Source organism: Rhodnius prolixus, unplaced genomic scaffold, assembly GCF_049639745.1.
Source record: "Rhodnius prolixus isolate KJV_2025 unplaced genomic scaffold, Rpr scaffold_3, whole genome shotgun sequence".
Taxonomy (NCBI): Eukaryota; Metazoa; Arthropoda; class Insecta; order Hemiptera; family Reduviidae; genus Rhodnius; species Rhodnius prolixus.
In genome coordinates, this window is record NW_027411603.1 from 12,540,041 (window position 1) to 12,555,471 (window position 15,431).

Below are 15,431 nucleotides of genomic sequence, written 5' to 3' on the forward strand. Positions count from 1 at the left end.
TCTCTCTCGCTATCCTTACATCAGTTGCTAATCAATATTTATTGCAGAATGAATTTCTTGTATAAGTATTATCTGAGTTTTTCCTGATTATTCACCAAGTTGTTGTTTTTTTCCTGGACTACTTTCAATTAAGTTGCATTATGAAGACAGTCTTGGAATTTCCTCTTCGGAAGTGAAGAAGCGTTTGTAATCTTAAATCTTTGTGCCTTTGGGGAGTACTATGCTATAATCTCCTGATTGCAAAATCTTCTCGCAGAGTTCAAGTCAGTGGTGAATATAATTATGTCCAAAAATGTTTGGACAGAAAAGATTTTCACTCACTTCTTCCAATGGCCTCATTATTTAAATATTATGTTTGGAAAATTAATGAATGATTGATCTGGCTTCGTATTTTTCATCCTCTTGAAAGAGACTGGTCCATCAGGAGCATCTTTCACAGAACAACAGAAAGGGTTTGCAACATAGATGGCGTTGACATCCTCTTATTTTTAAGTGAACTCGTTTGGTGATGAGCGAAAGCTCCAGGAGGAGCAGTTATTTATAAATCTTTTTTTTTTTTTTTTTTGTTAAATTAGAAGAACTGATCTCTCTCTCTACGCAATTATAAACTATTTTGCCTGACTGTGGCTAGGAGTTTCCATAAGCATTCGTAAGCACCATTGCTTTGGTTTGCTGTTCATGAGCAGCTCCCTTCATGGGGTGTATCTTGAATGGGACAAAAAATGTGTAACCGAAGTTTCCAAAAATGCTGGATTTAACGAAAAGCTTTCACTAAAAAATCCTTGATTTTATTTAGGTTTCTAAATTTTTTTTTTAATTTTTTTTAATGAATGAAGGAAGAAAGAACGAGATGAAAGGTATTTTATTTTCAGCAACAATTAAATTTTAATTCCAACAAGTTTCTTAAAATAAATCATTTTTTTATTTTAAGTTCTTTTTTAGTTCTAAGTTCAGTCTTTGAGTTCTACTTGAACTGTTAGGATAAACTTTTTGATATACATAACTTCATGGTAAAACAAAGCCTGTTGAAAGTCTTAATATTATATATTACATTACTTTTAGAATGCATCAAGGTGATTCTTGTCCACTTTAAGATGAGTTAAAGTGCCTTGGCATTTGATGTTTCATAAAAAAACTAACTTTTTACTCTTCTCATAAAGGTGAACAAATTATAGCATTTATATTTAAAAAATGTAAGATTTGGAAAAAAACTCAAGCTTTCATAGATTGTTGGTGTTCTTCATTGCAAACGTTTGTAGGATTTTTAGTGTAGTTATATTTTATTCAATTTTAATACTGCTTGTTTTTAAAAATAAAACAAAATTAATGTAGTATTTAAAAAAGAATCTAATTGAAGCTTAAAGATTCAAAAAAATGGTGGATGGTTTCTTTAACTGTGATGCCTTTATAATTTACATTCATTTTAAAAAAATGGTTACTGTTTAAATATTTATTTCTGTTAGAACAAATGGGTGAGTAGTGATTCACTTCTTGCTATCAGTGTCTACGCTCTGATGGTTCGTTTGGGTTTGCCCCTTTTTTTTAATTATATAAACATGACCATTCACTGAGGAATATCAATTTTTTCATAATTCGTAAATTCCTAAAATATTAGAAAGTGTCACGTGTAAATGATCTTCAGATGAGTGATCTAATCTGATGATTGCTTTCCTTGAATTACTTCTGATCTCCCTGAGTAGATTTCTTTCTTTTTGAATGCGGTAAAGTATGAAATTAACATAATTAAAAGAAATTTAAAAAAAAAAAAAGAAATAAGATAGAACACTGGATTCAGCTTTTCAATTCTTGACCAGCAGTGAAGTTAACAAGATAATTCAATTCATAAAATTGAATAACTCTAACCATAATATTTCTGGGCTTTCCCCTGTGATTGACGCTACAAATTTTTAAGTTAGGAAATTTTTCTTTGACTGATGTTTATAACAACTTTTTCTGAGGGCAGGAGTTTAATGGTAAACTGCCTTGATTACCCATCCACATCTGTTTAAAAAAAAATATTTTTAAATTGACTTTTGAATCATTCCAAAGAATGACATTACAATTTAGCCTTTTTAAAGCAATTTTTTCAATAATTTAAGATAATAATCAAAACCTGCATTAAGGGAATCGCGATATAAAACATTCTTCTAAAGTGTCCCATCTGAACAGTTAATTGTTGTGCCACCAACCAAACATTGCTAGAAGATCAAGACAATTAGTTATAATGGAAGTGCCTCACACTCTTAACATTACGCATCCCAATATAGACGAGAGAGCCCTATTTAAGCCTTTTTTTCTGTGTGGTCAAAGTACGATCTTAAGCCAATAACAATCCAGCGATTGTTGAAGAAGTCTGCAAGCTAATAAGAGATGGATAAAATTTATTTCTTTTTCTTAATAATAATTTGTTTATATTTATTTTTATAATATTTTGTCACGACCTTAGGATTGTGTAAAAAGGATGTATTTTTTTACAATATATTATACATTTATTATTAGCTAAATGTAAAAGAGCTATATAAGAAAGAAGGTAATCCACCTAGTGGCCTTTTTCTGCCAAAAGACCAGTTTATACGCGGCCGGTAAAGTTGTTTCGAAGAGTGCTAAGCAACACAAAACCAGTTAGGTGTGTCACTTGGTTTTTTGTCTTATCTTCTCATTATATAAGTGTTCCATTTATTTCTAAACAAATTATTTGCATCCTGTTTAAATATTCCTTTATTTGTCGGCAAATCTTAATGCAAGTTTTACTAACTATTTTCAATCAATCCATTTTATTATAAATGGAAATTTAATTTTGAATCAATTACTAATATAAGAACTTTTTAAAAACTTTAACGTTTGTATTTAGTCTTGAATAGCAAATGATTCTTTGTTTGAACATCTTTCTTTATTTAATGCGGCAAGGCGGTATTCTTTTTTTTTTTCTTTTTGCAATAAATCTTCTCTTTTAAGCATCTCTTTTAAGTGCTGTCATATGTTTTGAAAAGTTTCTATTGATGTTTGTAATGTTACATAACTTCTTTTGAGTCTTATCAATTATCTAACATCACCTAACTTCGGCGAGTTGAGCAGCTGGTATTGTGGATGACCTGTATTTGAGTAAATATTGATGTTTAAATATGTGGATTTCATATATTTTAATGAAAATGTTGATATTATTTGATATCTTTCTTATATTATATCGATTTAGAGTTAAAGTTGTGAAGTATGTAGCTAACTACAAAACCTGGAACCATTTCAGAAAATATTAAGCATTTGTCTATCACCTTCTCAACAATAGATCCAAAGGGGTCGCAGTGGCGTAGGCCTTGAGGCCGCCCTAGTTTAATCTATCTATTTATCTATCGCCTCCTCATGCACATCTTTTGCAAATTGTCTTTGACATCCTGTGTTCAGGCAAGGTTGAGTCTTTCTTTGACTTTCATTTTTAACTAAAGCATCTTTCTATGGGTCTTTTCTTCTGGCATTCATTCTATGCGACCCAAATATCTGACTAAGATATTACCAGAAGTGATTTTTACACGGACAAGAGCAAAAATCTCTGTAAAGAAGCAGTTCCTTAGAATTAAACAAGCCGGCGAAGACTAAAACCTAAACTGCCACAGGACAAAACTCAACAATTAGTCTCTTACAATTCATATTTATTTATTAATTTGTATTTGGTAAGGCAGAAAATAAAGATGTTTTTCTTCTTTTCAATTCTCCGACTCGAATTCACGGTCCATAAAAATTCTTTCTGCACTTATCTTTCTCTTGCACTTATCATTGCAATTCTCCACTCATCAACTTAAGACTAAAATTATTTAAAACATTCTATCAGCTGGAATCTTGCAGAGGCTAATGAGTTACGCATTTCTTTTTTATTTCCTTTACTCTCAAACTGTCAGAATGGGATAATGGCCAGATGCTTCTCTCATCTCTTTAGATGATATATAACGCCTAATTAAACTATTTGGTGGTCCCATGCCTTTTCCTTTACTCAAAACAACTTTTACTTTTGAAATCATTTTGACAATTATGTAAAATTCCTGTCTGGCAGTTTGACTGCAATTATTAGTTGAATTCATTCTCTTCAAAAATTCTGAACTCTTTGTGAATGACTTGGTTTTATAAAAATACATGGATTACTCAGCATAATTTTTTTGAGGGGGGGAAAGAGAATATCAAATAATTTCATATATCGATTAGTTTAACGCATTAATATATCAACTGCCATAGATGCTAAAGTATCTTTGAGTTCATCACCCATTGTTAGTATCCAAGTTGAACTATTACTTGAAAATTGTTGTGTATGAAGTCTCTGTCTTCAATTTAGATGTGCAATTAGTGTAAATAGAATTTCATTGTAAGGGTGTCCGAAGGAGCAGGATCTGAACATAAAAGTAGCCAGCTGGTGTCTGGAATCATTTGTTTGAATAAAAGCGATGTAAGTTTCCATTCTTTTTACTTTTTTCATTACTATTAAGAAAAGCAATGAGATCATCTCAAACTTTTGTATCAAGTTTTTATCGGAACTATCAGTATTGAGGTTCCCTTAGTTCAAAAAAATGTCTGCAGGTTTGTTTATGGACTAAAAATCTCAAAATGGAAAACTCAGGGAACTGAAACTTTCTGTTTTGATATAAATAATAGTCTGAAGATAGATCAGTTCTCTGGGTGCTTAACCACTCAATAATTATGTTGAGCAGCCACCTTGACTTTTGAAATTTCTTAACAAATAGTTTTTCCTTCGGTTAGACCCACCAGAGGACCAGGTATCAAAATTCCTCAACAGGAAAGTACCTTTTTTACATATATATATATACTCAATTTCGGAAAAACTAAATGAATATTTCCTACTTCCTACCGATTTAAAAGAATAAAAGAAAGACATGATTCGATAGAATTTCGGTTCCATAAAAATGGAAGTTTTAGCATCAGAAATACGCAGAGGTACTTTCCCTGATGGAGTGTTACACAGCAACAAAAATGGAAGTTCTCATGCTCGACTTCTCACGAATGTAGATATAAATCAGAGATAATTATTGTAATTTTAGTAAATTAAACTTCAATATATGTTGATAAAAAATATTAGAGCAGGCCTAACGGTTGGTTTATCATCAGTGACAGTTCTTGAAGCAGTTTTTATTATAAACTATGATGGTCAGTTAATCAAATACAGAAACACTCTCAAAATCAAATTGCACAATTACAATTTTTGTTTGAATGTGACACTTTTTCCCAGTAACTCGCATTGATAAACAACAGAATAAGTGTGTATCTTAATCAGTGTTGAAATAAATAATAATGGGGAGTGAAAATTCAAGAAATGCTGAAACCTTAGAAGTCTTTGATCAGAGAATCTTGGTCTCATGCTTACCATCAGAATCGCTTTTGTTTCATTCAAAGGACGATTAATGCTTTTTGTTTCTTCAAAAAGCATAAGACCTACGCCTTTGTCGCACATGGAACTCTACTCCTACCATCCCTTCCTAGACATTCCTCGTGAAGACATTTTAAAATTGTTAAACGAAAGTGACTATTACTCCAGATTTACTTGATTAAAAACTCCTTGGAAATTGATATATCGAAGGCCAAAAAGGCGGAACTACTTACTTTATTATGTAATAATTTTCAAGTATACCATTTTCCAATAAACCATGAATTTTCGTGTGTATAAGTTTTAGTGTTATAATTGCAGTTGTGATTTAATTCTAGTGATTGTTTAAAGTTCAGCCAAGTGTAATATCCAAGGTCTTGACTTTGAGTTCGGTACTTCCTGGTGGTGCTACATTACTGTAATAAAGCGTAACATTTGAAATATACCCTTAAGTAGATTAAAGATTCTCTACTTTTTTGGAGGAATAAGCATTATTGTTGGAAAACTAATTTTAAACATGAATTTTAGACTGGGCAAGTGTGAAGGATTCAGTCTCACTAATAAATACAAGTCGTTAAAATGGTAACATCAATCTGAGTTCCCCCAAAATTCTTGTTACTAAGATTTTGTTAGAAGTAGAATAATTAAAATCATAGAATTGTGTGAACGGAGAGAACTTTTCACCTTACTTAGGAAGAATAAATCGTGCTTCACACCAGATTTTTCTTTTTCAAATTAAAATTGGTTTTTTACTTACAAGCAAGTATTTAAAAAGGCGCATGAACAGCCACCTCTACATTATTACATCTTCTTAATTTATGTCACTTTCTTTAAGATTTTTATGCTGATTAGAGAGAAAAGAAAACATAATTTCCTAGACAATGTCATAACTTTCAAAGAATATGGCACGTTATTAACCAAATAGCAGTTGATGATGAGTGCTTCGCATGTTAATTAGAAATTAAAATATAACTTTCCATTTCATTCTGCCATAAATTGTCTAGAATGACATTAAATATTGTATAAGGCTGGAAGTAGGCATTTATTGTTTGACATGTAACTTTCATTTTCATTTGAACATTATTCTATAGGTCTTAATAATAATTTTAAGTAGTAATAACATTTTATGTAAGCTTAACTTAAATTCAATAGGAAGTCGAAGTTATAATAAGCTGGCACGTCCTACCTCGCTATACTACTTAGAGGTAGAGATTTTCAATTTACAATACATTCTAAGTATAATAAAACATTTTTTTAAAAAGTTCGCTACAATAGCGATTTATAAGAGCTAATGCTACTTTATAATTGTTGGAAAAAAGGTTGATAATAAAGTGTGTTTCTTCAGTCCCCGTCCATGTTTTGGTAGTTGGTCGTTGAGGCTGAAAAAGTTAGCGGCGGTTACAGAACAACTAGAAAAGGCATTCATATCTGTAAGGTGATCAGGTTGCGCTAGCTAAATCAGCACTATTCTTGAGTCTTTACCTCGAAATTGGTGAATGGAATGACTGGAGAGAACATGTTGTTCAAATGGGATGCTAGGACATATAGTATTTTGGAAAATGAGTAGGACTTGTCTAAATTAGGTTATCTCGAAAAGGTTGTCTCGAAACTGGTCTTCAGTGAAGAATTGATAAATTTTTCTCAAAACGTACGAAAGCAAACGTGATTTTTTTTATACTATTGGCATTCTCCCTACCTTCTCCAAACGTTTTGTTTGTTTTATACGTAAATTCACAAAACGAATCGCCAAGGTTTATCCCACTTCAAGGTCAACGTCAACAAAAATGTTAACTGGTATTACCACTGCATCAGTATCTTTAATATTGTACATACTCATTTCGCTGTCTCATTTGAAATATTAAAAAAGTAGACAAAACTAATAAAAATAGTAAAACTTTAAATCAAGATATTGCTTACTCTCTTCAGACAAAAGAAGAAGTAAGAAGCTTTCTGTCTTCAAACTGAAAATTTTGATTGTATTAAAGTTATTGGTTTGAACAATTAATGGATAATGCTTAAACTTCTAAGCGATTTACATATACTGCAAGCTGGGAATCTCTTTTTCTCGCTCGATTGTGAATCTCTCTTGAAATATCTGTTTTGCATATCCCAATCATCGTTACTATTCTAAGGTCCAAAAAATTGTAACTATATTTCCAAATCATGATATAAAGAGTTCTGTGTTATAATCGTATCCAGCCAGATTCGGATACTGATAATTATTATTTAATAGAGTAGTTAAATAATTTTGCTTTAGGTATTTTCCCAGGTGGCGCAGTTTGATTAGCATAAGTAGGATGTAACGTTGTTGAACTTCACAAAAATTAAAAACAGGAACAACACGAAAAAGGAAATGATTTCCTATATGAATATTCGACTTAAATTTGTTTTTAATTATAACTTATCTTTAATTATTTTGCTTAATAAACATAAGTTTTCTCCTTTGTTTTGTCTCAATGTTGTAATTACCTGAGTGGTTAAAAGAAACAGAATATGTTGCTACATCATTATGGCAATATGCTCTAAAAACATTATTTTTGATAAATAATTTTTGTTTTTATTTATTTGCAATATCCACCATATGGCTAATAGCCCATAACAGATGAAGGTAATCATAATTACTAATGTTTCAGTCCGTTACACATTTTCTTTAATGGGCAAACATTATTAGCCGTTAACTTTAACTAATATTGTTAGGAAATGTTTATAGTGCTAAATCTAGTTTATTGTGATTGCGCCCTCAGTTTTTTAATCATTGGGAAAAACCATTGAAAGCATTGCAATAAAAAACTCATCTGAAAACAACCTTACAGAAGACTGTATTCTCAGCTGACTTTAATCCAACATTTTTTGTACCGTTTAATGGTCAGAACAGTACAATTGTACTTAATGTACAGTTAACAGATAAGATAGCTTAATGCTAGCGATATAACAGTTAAAAAATATTAAAATTTAATATTATAAAAAATATCTTTTATAATTCTGGCAATCCTTGCTTCTATGTACTTTGTTAGCCAGAGTTCGCAAGCAACTTTTCCTTTCTTTTTTTACTGATTATATCATTAGAAAGAAATATACAATTTTTTCCAGCCTTCTCGGTACGCTGTCGGCTTCTGGAGAGTGTTTTTTCTGGTTGCAACTACCCTTGTCCAAGCCGGGCATTGAGTTGTAGATTGCTGATTGTCATAAACAATTTAAAGTTATCGCTGCATCGTCTCGAACCTGCATTAATTTAAAAAATTAATTTTTCAGTTTTGTTGCGATTTTCTAAAAGAAAATAAAAAAAAACCTTTTCTAGTGATTCTCTTCATAGCTTCAAACTGATCCCATATCTCGAACTTAAATTTGAAACATTATCCCAGCAATATATTTTTTTACCTTGTCTTCTCACACGTATTCTTACTTTTTTTAATTATTAGCTTGATTATTTCTGATTATTACGGCGCACTACTGCCAGTATAATTTTCAATAAAAATCTAAAACAATATTTTTATTTTTTTCTTCTAGAAAGATGAAAAAATCTTTTTTAATCTAAATAAACTCTGCCAAAAATCCACGATTATAAACATTGCGACAATTATACGCCTAGACGACACTTCGTCTAGAACGAAGCATGTCGTTATTGTAAACAGATAGGAAATGGAACTGCTTTAATGTGTTTAATCTCCTTTAGTCTTCAGATAATCGAATCGATTCATTCCAGTAGGTAGATTTAATTGGGATACTTTTTCCGACCGCGAGGAGTTTAATTTAAGAGTAACCATAATTTTACCCAGTTTTTTTTTGCATGGACTATGCAAATATTTCGGAATATTGAAAATCTGCACACGTTTCATCTTGGGTTCTGGGAAATTAATTGAAGTCCTTAAAGCACTTTTCTTTTTTAGTAAGAGTTTATGAGACATTCTGTTCCTAGTGTGTAGAAATTGCACGTTAAACTCATAAATAAACCATTCTCTCGGCATCATATGTTGAAATACACTACTTTAAAATATACAATGAGTCTAATATCTTCTATTGATTTCCATACTTGTTTTTTAGCGAGTGAAAGTATGACAAGGTCGTATCGTCTCATAAACTGCCAATAAATAAAAAAATCTTTGCTTTTAATAATAATAAAAAAAAACTTTGGTCTTTCATTTTAATACTTATTTATTGTGGTTAGTTTTGTCATTTCTGCACAAGATTGCAAAACTGACAACTAACTCTAGAAGAAGAGCTAAAGATAATCCACAGTATTTAAAAGTTCAGTAATTATAAAATTTATGTACTCTAACTTATTGATATGATTTGGTTGAAATAATGTTCCCCCGACAAAAAAGTTTTATGCTTAGAACCAAAATCCGCAATTTATTGATATTCTTTTAATTAAGCAAGTCGACAGTTTGATAATCTATCCTTCTCGGTGCACTGGCGGTACCTGGACTCTGTTTTCGTCATATATAACATCATCTAAACTGGGTAGTAAGATGTTTGGTTCAATCGAAGCGTTCAAGCAAAACGAAGCTGGCTTTCTAACCGTATAAAATGGTTTTTAAATGATTCTAAGCCAAAAAATTCCTCCGGAAGTTTGGCAGATCCTTCTCTTTGTTTATTACGCTATACGTATTTGGAGTGTCTGCTGACATCACATATTAATAGTTGTGGAACTTACTATTATAGAGAATTATGTTGCTGGGCTTGTGGTACATTTAAGGACAGACCTGATCTTTGCAGGACTATCGAACATTTCGTATTTTTAGTTCAACTGTACTTGTCAAAGACAACTTGGCGAGGCTTATTTTACCTATTTCTATCGCCAACTTCGGGAGTGACACATTCCATGTATTTTAAATGCTGGTACTCCACCAAAAGATTATAATAGAGTGGCTGTTAGCCAAATCCACAGCGACCGTTGTGATTCTCTGATAAATCAATGTTTGCGCACAGAATGTGAATCTGTGAACTGTTAGTGTGTAAGATGGGTTAGTGGTTGCACTGCGGGTTTCACTAAAACCAAATAATTACAAACAACCATCTCTGCAGATGCTATATAAATATGTATATAAGAGCATGAGTATGGCTAATTCACCTTCTCCATTCTATTCCCCCACAAAGTTTGAATATTCAACTTCTTTTAATTCAAAATCTTTCAATAACCCTTATTCCATTTAAAAAAAAAAAAAAAAAAATTCAGTGCTATAAGTTTGGAATCACCTAGCTCAGACTTCATTTCACTGGCAGCTCCACCATCTTTAGATCGACGCGTTGCCTCACAACAAGCAGCTTTACTCAAGCCATTTCCTTCAAATTCATGTAGTTGTATCCAGTTATGCTTATTGTACATTAAGAATTTCATGCCAATTGATATGCTTCTTTAGTCAGTCATGATTAAATAATCAAAACAATTCAGGAATGTACATTCACTCTACTTTCTCTTATCGCCATTCCATATTTCTTCAAACTCCCGAGATTCAGAAAATAAAGATTTTTTTTTTCTTACGAACATTGAACACTTGTAAAAACATGTCGCTGAAATGATCTTTTTGAAAAAGTCCACCACCTCTCTGGTTGATACGCCCAAATGGCGGCAAATATGTTTTTAAATAATAGTATTTATGAAACTTCATTAGGCAAAGCTTTTTTTTTATTAAAAGAACCAAGTTTTACACATTTGTTATCACCAGTTGTTGCGTTACTTCTTCTATAGTACCTCATTTTAGTACTTTTGACCTTGATTAATGATATCCTTCCGGTACATGATTTTCTGACCACTTCTATTGTTGCCATCCAAGGAAATGACTCACCTTCCTTCTATCCGTTATGCTTGTCACACTTTAATTCGGTAAAATATTTTCATGTTTGAGGCGATCTAATCTTCTATTATGAATTTTAACAAAGAACAAGAACATAAACATGTATTCATTAGTGGCCTCAATTTAATATGACCGTGTAACCAAAACTCTATTCATGCATATATTTAAATTACTTTATAAAAAGGCAGTATTTTTATTGGTGTTAATACTTTAGAAACAAGATGATTAAAACAATTTTATTGTATTTAAAGGGATTATGTGATTAATATTTAAGAATGTATTCCAGCCAGTAGATGTTACTTCCAGTGGGACATTTTCCATTTTATGAATCAATTTTGTTGACAGTTTTGAATCTGAAGCCTTTGGAATTTCTTTTCTACCTCAACTACCATAAAAAACAGGTTCAAGCATAAAATTAAATTTCTGATAGCTCAAAAAGAAAGAAGGATCCTTGCTTCTTATCACAGGATGTTGGACTCCTGCGATTTTCTAAAAAAACATACCCTATTGAATGTAAGGATTCAAAATATTGTAATACAATTAATGAATACATAATTAATAATGTGGAAAGTGTAAGTTAGTTTTACTTTCGGATTATGTAATTATTATATGAGTGATTAGTATTAATATATAAACAGCCTCGTTGACGTAGATTTCAAAAGAACAATCTTTACTCCCACTTTGTATTTGTGTCCCACATATAACTGGATCCTTGATTTTGTAATATTTCGTCTTGAAAATTATTACGAAAGTGGGATGTTCCGTTAGAGAGGTTAATAGAAGTTGGCGATTTTATATATATTAATTTTATGTTTGTAAGCAGTGGGACTAGAAGTTGAAGTTGATGATCTCAAGAAAAGAAATAAAACATCAACGATTCGACATCACTATTGTGATAGATTTACTTTATTTTATAGCTTTCTATACATTGGTTACATCATAATGTCAGTTTGTAATTGTGCTCAGTATAGATGTGACTCAATTACTTTTACTACGGTAATTCTTCTGTTGCCTAGAGTAAGATCTTATTTAAGAATAAAAACCTCAATTTTGAAAGCTATCATTGATGACTTTTTGGTATGGTGTAATTTTTCATAACACTTTTTGAGAATTTTGATCATATATTTTAATATTTGTGTTTTCATCTGAAAATACAGAAGTGGAACATACAAAACCACTTAGAATTTGTTTAGAAATTACTCCAATGTCGACAATAGAAGTTACTTAGATTATTAAACAAATAAATAATTACAGCTACCTCAATTTTGATCCCTTTATCCGATTGGGTTTTCAAGATAGCTTTCCGCTAACTGTTTCTTCTTCAATGTAAATCTAAATGCGTCTCCGAGGTCTGGTCGCATTATCTCTAGCTAAAGAGAAGGAAGGAGTTCATTCGAGAATCCTCTATTATTTACATCTGAGTTTAACCTAAGGCGGTAGGCTCTAAGAATAACGTGGACAATACTGGCTCAACCGGCTGGATCTGCTCTGCTCTTGTGAGGATTTGGAAGGGGCAAAAGGTACTCAAACTGGCCATAGAAACACCCACAACATTGAGTACATCTTTAAAAGCGGCTTTTTAGCCTGTTCACCCATTGATTAACTTGGTTTAATCGGTAAAATATTAGAATTAATCATTTCGAATCGCTGTGACTTTGAGTCGTTTGGCTAGCTCTCTACACTTATTCGACACAAAGTACTTATGCGCTTTTACTAGCACCTAAATAATACTTGTTATTATCAAATGGTTTGCAAACATTCTGATTTAAAAGAATTACAATGCACTGGGAATCCACCTGTTCGAGCTTTCTGTGTTGTTATAATACATTAGTGGCGAAATGTTTCATATGAACGTTTTCATTGGTGTGATTTTCATTAGAACTTAGCCATTCACTTTGTTTGGAAACTTTGATAACAAGAGAGATTCGTGGGGAGCTGAGGCTTCACAATAACTTCATCTGTGCCACCTTATTGCAATAAGCTAATAATGATGCCAGCAAACTTTGTATAAAAGTCTCAAATCACGGAATAAATATGCATAAAGAGAAAGTTTTTAACTACTTTTTGTCAAGTTTTACTTGCAATGGCCTCATACAATTATTTAAATTTAGTATTCTAAATGTGATGGTTCATCGTCTCATTTTAATTTTAAACATTTTTTCAAATTTGAGGGTGATTGTAAATTAAGAAGTCATGAAGGTCTCAGGCTTTTGCCATTAAATATAACATGGAAAACCCTTAGAGATAGTTTTGATTCCTCATTGCTGCATAGTTTCCTTTTCAACAACGTATTTATTTACTTTGTTTGGAATCAGAATTCTAACTATGAAATGTTTGATACTAAAGTTCATTTCCATTTTTTCAGGTGTTCCTGATTGGAGTTAATGGGGCTCAGATCCCTCCCGTAACCGAAAGTAAGTATATTTTATAACTTTGTTATAAGTAAAAATTTCTCTTGGGGGGAAAAACTGTACAAAAATATGAAAAAGTTAATGATAATATTGACTATTCAGCACCATTGGTTACGGTCCATGCTGTCCAAATTAGCCCTCGTTGAGCAACAGTATAAAAGTTCTTTGTTCTGTACTGTATGCATTAGAAGCTTACACTTAGCGACAGACTTCTCAAAAAATAAATGAGCTGGAGTTCAAACTTATTTCTCATCCTGTTTATTGATCTTACCTCGCTCTTTTGAACTACCACTTGTGAATTGACTCATAGTGCTTTTCTGAAAAAAAACTTTTAGAAATATGTTTAACCTAAATCTTGTAAGGGCTACAAGATTTAATGAATTTTCAAACGAGTGGATGGTAAAACAAAAATTGGAAATTCTTATCTAAATAACCCTATAATTCATACGATTCGTTTGGTCATTTGCAAGGATATATTTAGTGGTTAGTCGGAAGTATTATACTTTCAACTCTAATTCAATCATTCAGCCTTACACAATCATCTCATTTCTTACCCAACTCTGATCGCAACCAGAATAAGATCGGATTAAATAAAGTGGCTATTAGAATGTAGCACTTAGCCTTGAGAAACTGACTCTACTTTGAAATCATACCTGCAGTTCATCGAAAAAATATTATTAGAATAATCTTAACATGTAGATTTACACAATTTATGGACGTTACATGAAGTAAGTGCCTCAGTAACAGTTTCCTCGGCCAGGTGGGGCGCACTCCTTCTGAATCCTCATCGCGCACAAAACACAGCTTTCACCTTCTTCCTAAACACTGTATAATCAAATGATAACGTTTTTCTTGTGAAAGTATAATGACCTCTCCCGCCTGAGCGCAGCCATTCTTCATAATACAGAGGTTTAGGTCGTAGGGGTCGGCATTCAATTTTCCATTTTATAAACATAACTGCTTGATTTACATGATTACTAAATCTTCTATAACAACTTTCACTATTTGAACGTAAATATTTTAGAGCTAATGGGTTTGTCATTTTTTGGATTGTTAATTTGAATATTTTCATTACGAAAACTACAGTATTATCTTTGAATGTTGAGATTCAAACTAGGATAAGTCTGTGTGTAGGTGATCTATTATTGGAGTGCAATCGAAGTGCACAGTAATAAAAAATATATAACCTGGACAATAGTTAATGAAGCTAAGTTTAAAAAAAAAAAAACTGCAGAATGAAAGCGCGAAGTACAATATATTATGATAGAATCACGATTCCAGGGTACTGAGAACGAACCGAGAGCACCAGCTAATGTATTTTTTTTAATGGGTATCCAAAGTGGAGGAGGAGAGAATGGTAATCAAAACAACAAAATAAATCTCTTAAACTTTTATTATTTCAGAGGGTGAAAAACAAAGATGTTGAGTGTTTTGTATTTTATTTATACAATAATTATAGGTTAAAATCCTAAAAGAATAGATCTGGAAAGTCGCTGGGTACTGGGGCTGGCTCTTTGAATTTCGACGATGCCATGGTCGCATGGCAAAAGACAGCATGGTCAACTGATTGCAAAATACTCCGCCTAGAGTTTGGAAACGAACTTGGAAAAATGCAGCATCTGGTAATAGATGGCTAAAGTTGGACTACTGTTAGTATTTAGGAAAGTTGTTCCACAAATTTTCGTTCATTATATAAAGTGTCGGGTTTAATCAGTGATGTGGAAGGTTCCAAAGTTCCAACTTAAGAAACAAATACATTCAGCGATTGTGATGGGAAATCTAAGAGCTCTTGAAATATTTCTCTTTAAGCGGTCAACGGGGGGTCTCCCTCGATTGAAAAATTCAAGTATTAAGCTTCTTTTT

The 15,431-nt window shown here is 31.9% G+C and overlaps 1 protein-coding gene across 2 annotated transcripts in view; it reads left to right on the plus strand.

The window, feature by feature from the left end:
• The window catches only part of pio (zona pellucida domain-containing protein piopio), a 46,881-nt gene that overhangs the window by 19,877 nt on the left and 11,573 nt on the right, over window positions 1-15,431 (plus strand). The window contains exons 1-2 of one of the 2 annotated variants that reach the window (XM_074127433.1): window positions 4,266-4,429; window positions 13,523-13,571. In XM_074127433.1, the coding sequence (XP_073983534.1) occupies window position 13,571 (1 nt within the window). In that variant the 5' untranslated portion in view covers window positions 4,266-4,429; window positions 13,523-13,570. Of the gene's footprint in view, window positions 1-4,265; window positions 4,430-13,522; window positions 13,572-15,431 lie in introns of those variants that run through there. The other variant, XM_074127432.1, reaches the window with a different exon arrangement.